This window comes from Anarrhichthys ocellatus, unplaced genomic scaffold (genome assembly GCF_004355925.1).
Source record: "Anarrhichthys ocellatus isolate YVR2014 unplaced genomic scaffold, GSC_Weel_1.0 scaffold6100, whole genome shotgun sequence".
Classification (NCBI taxonomy): domain Eukaryota; kingdom Metazoa; phylum Chordata; class Actinopteri; order Perciformes; family Anarhichadidae; genus Anarrhichthys; species Anarrhichthys ocellatus.
This window is the reverse complement of record NW_022286074.1, coordinates 1-3,086: the sequence shown is the minus strand read 5'-3', so window position 1 is coordinate 3,086 and position 3,086 is coordinate 1. Positions and strand designations below refer to the sequence as shown.

The following is a 3,086-nucleotide window of genomic DNA, read 5'->3' as shown; positions in this document are numbered from 1 at the left end:
TACGTCACTCCTCCTCAGTCCAGATATGGTCACTTCCTGTTCACTGGGTGCAAAAAGCCAAGCTGGTGCACACACTGACCTGCAGCTTCCAGAGGAAGTCGAGTCTGGCCGTGGACTCCACCTGCTGGGCGTGAAGGTAGAGCGCGAGCACGAAGACGGTGATGACCACCGGGGTCACGATCTTCAGAGGAACCTTAGAGTCCACCACACAGCTGGAGGTCAGCGCGCACACACACACACACGCACACACACACACACACACACACATTCGGTTTTCCTGTATAAGTGTAAAGATGAACTCTGCAGGAACACTGACACAAAGAACAAGCTGCCCTCTACATCTTAGCTCATTAGCGTTAGCGTAGCGCCAGCACAGTGATAATGATGCCGTCAGCTTAATCACATGACAGAGGTGATGCCTCCGGTCTCTGTGGTGATGGACGTTTCAGTCTCACCTTGTTCCATTCGTGTGCTCGCTGCAGAAGAGGAGGAACAGAGGAGAGCCAATCAGCTGTCAGAACATCTGCACTCGGTCAAAGATCCACACACACACACACACACACACACACAGCAGCGGTGACTCACCTATCGTCGATGGCGTTGGCCGTCACCAGCAGGTCCTGGTTGTCGAAGAGGTTGACTTTGGGCACCTCCATGATGAGGACGTAGAGCAGCTCGATGAAGAGCATGAGGAAGAGTTTCCCGATGCTGCTGATCTGCAGGAAGACGGAGCAGGCCAGCAGACTGAGCAGCACGCAGGACGAGAAGTACTGCGGGACGGAGACGGAGATAAGGTTTAATGTCTGGTAGTCAAGCTTTATGTTGTGTGATATAAAACAGCGCTCATTCACACATCACTGAACGAGCCAAACGTTAACATTCAAACCTGACATCACTCTCTCTTTGTTCTGCTGCTGCTCACACACAGAACCCCTCATCTGAAGCGCTGACTCCTCAGAACGTACAGCTACACGTGTCTCACTGTGGAAGATCTGTTTTCTTTATGTTGTTATAAAAGCAATAAAGTACTCGAGCTTTCACTTTACAGCCACAAGAGACGGAACAAAAGGAACATTTCTCCCTGGTTTCAACCCGTGGTGTCATACATGCAGAGAGCCTCCGTAGTGTGAAGTTAGTTCATGTTCTTGTTCTGATGGTGTTTTGAGCTCCTTCGGTTAACGAGGCTGCAGAAACATTTGTGACAGATGTATTTAATTAACACAATTAGACTGTTTCCTCGACTCCTCTCTTCCGAGGAAAGGAATCGAGGAGGCAGCCTCCAGAGATCAGGGCACACCTGTACCTCAGGTAGGCTGCACATGAGGGAGTCGTCTCCATACGGGCTCAGCTGTGTGTCCAGGCTGTAGTTGAGGAAGTGGGCGTGGCATGCATCGGGCAGACTGACGTTAAGCTCCGCCCTGATGCAGCTCCGCAGGTCCAGGCTGCTGCAGGTGAACTGGAGGAGGTGAAAGGTCCAGGAAGGTTTTATGGAACGTTGTTTTTGGAAATTATGAAAATGGTCTTGATTGGTTTTTGTGGAAATTCTGTTGAACTCACAATGTTGATGAAAGCAGAGAGAAACACGAGGATGATGGTGAAGACGCCCACCAGGGTGCTGTTCAGTCTGGACTGGACGATCCTCTTAGAGAGAGTCTGCAGAGCGACGGGGAACAGCTGGGAGCAGAGGGAGTCAGATTTAATTATAAATTAGTTCCCAACACATCCTGCAGGCTGGAGTCACCTTCTCTGATATCTGATGAGAGGACTGACACCATGAATCATCTCTGTACGTTCAGTAGATGAAATAAAACCATGAATCATCAGAGAAAAAACGCTAAATTGTATGTCACACATTTATATCTTTAACCAGCAATTGGCTAAACTGCTTCATAGTCCCGCCTCTTTTGGGCAGTTTCTCCAGCGCCCCAGAGCTGCTGAGACGTGCACACGCGGAGAGGACGTGCACACGCGGAGAGGACGTGCACACGCGGAGAGGACGTGCACACGCGGAGAGGACGTGCAGGAACAGCATATATTTTGTGCAGATATCATATTTTACACATATTACTGGGTGATTCCATATTTCAAAAACACAAATATTGACAATTTGTATAGTTTATTATTATTATTATTTTATTTGTTGTGGCTCAAGGTGGGGCGGCGCCCTAGCGCCCTCTATTGACCAGACGCCACTGGTTCTTGTACCTCTTATTAACAAAAGATCTGCACAAAGTGTACTTTCTATTATTCATCACGAGCAGAGACTCACCCCAAAACAGCAGTACACGGTGGAGACGAACATGACCGCCGTCAGGATGACGAGGAAGGTGACGAAGAAGCCGATCATCAGTCTGGAGCTGCAGACGACAGTAAAGATGTCATAATGTTCATAGAGTAGAATACATAGGATACATTCATCTCTCTATGGTGTGTCACCTTGTGCTGATGTAAACAGAAGTAGGAATAATGTGTGTGAGACAGGACGGACTGTGAGAGGTATTCAGGAATAAAAGATGAGAGGAGTGGTGAGATGAAAGGATGGAGGAGAAAGGTGAATAAAGGAGATCAATACTGAGAGATGGTCTGAGTGGAAGAGAGAACAAAAGAAGAGAGGACGGTTTGCCTGGAGACTAAGTCTGTGAGAGCTCTTTGAATCCGGCTGCTGCTCGTCTGCAATTACAATGATTCTGGTTTAATATTCTCTTTCAAAGCTCATTTATTCAGCTTCTTCTGTTATCATTTCATTCACTTATGAAATTGTGTAAATCTAAAGATGTGAGAGCTTGCAATGGATACTATAAAGACTGAAGTAATGTGCAGTGTAGTATGTCATAAAAATCATAAAAAGTCTTAAAGTCACAAAAAGTCATAAAAAGTCGTAAAAAGTCATAAAAAAGTTGTAATATAATATTTCACAAAAAGTAATAAAAAGTCACAAAAAGACAAAAAGTCACTTTAAAAATCAATTCACATTTGAGGCATACTTCAGGAAAAAGATACATTGTGTTTATTTGATGTGTTCTTGATTCGGTCTGTATTGTCTACAGTCAGACAGTCTACAGTCAGACAGTCTACAGTCAGACAGT

General features: G+C 46.0%; 1 protein-coding gene across 1 annotated transcript; it reads right to left on the bottom strand.

Moving 5' to 3' along the window:
* Positions 1-10: 10 nt before the first annotated feature.
* Positions 11-3,062, bottom strand: LOC116380094 (adenylate cyclase type 5-like). Its single transcript, XM_031842055.1, has 6 exons — positions 2,270-3,062; positions 1,558-1,674; positions 1,304-1,456; positions 586-770; positions 456-476; positions 11-212 (listed from the first exon to the last, which is right to left on the bottom strand). Exons 1-6 carry the CDS (start codon positions 2,345-2,347, stop codon positions 41-43), a joined length of 726 nt encoding a protein of 241 aa, XP_031697915.1. The 5' UTR covers positions 2,348-3,062; the 3' UTR covers positions 11-40.
* Between the last annotated feature and the right edge of the window lie 24 nt (positions 3,063-3,086).

Coding starts and splice junctions, on each gene's coding strand:
- LOC116380094 (XM_031842055.1), bottom strand. CDS start 2,347: ATGATCGGCTTCTTCGTCACCTTCCTCGTCATCCTGACGGCGGTCATG. Junction 1,675..2,269: donor CCGTGTACTGCTGTTTTGGG/GTGAGTCTCTGC, acceptor CTCTGCTCCCAG/CTGTTCCCCGTCGCTCTGCA. Junction 1,457..1,557: donor TCTCTGCTTTCATCAACATT/GTGAGTTCAACA, acceptor CACCTCCTCCAG/TTCACCTGCAGCAGCCTGGA.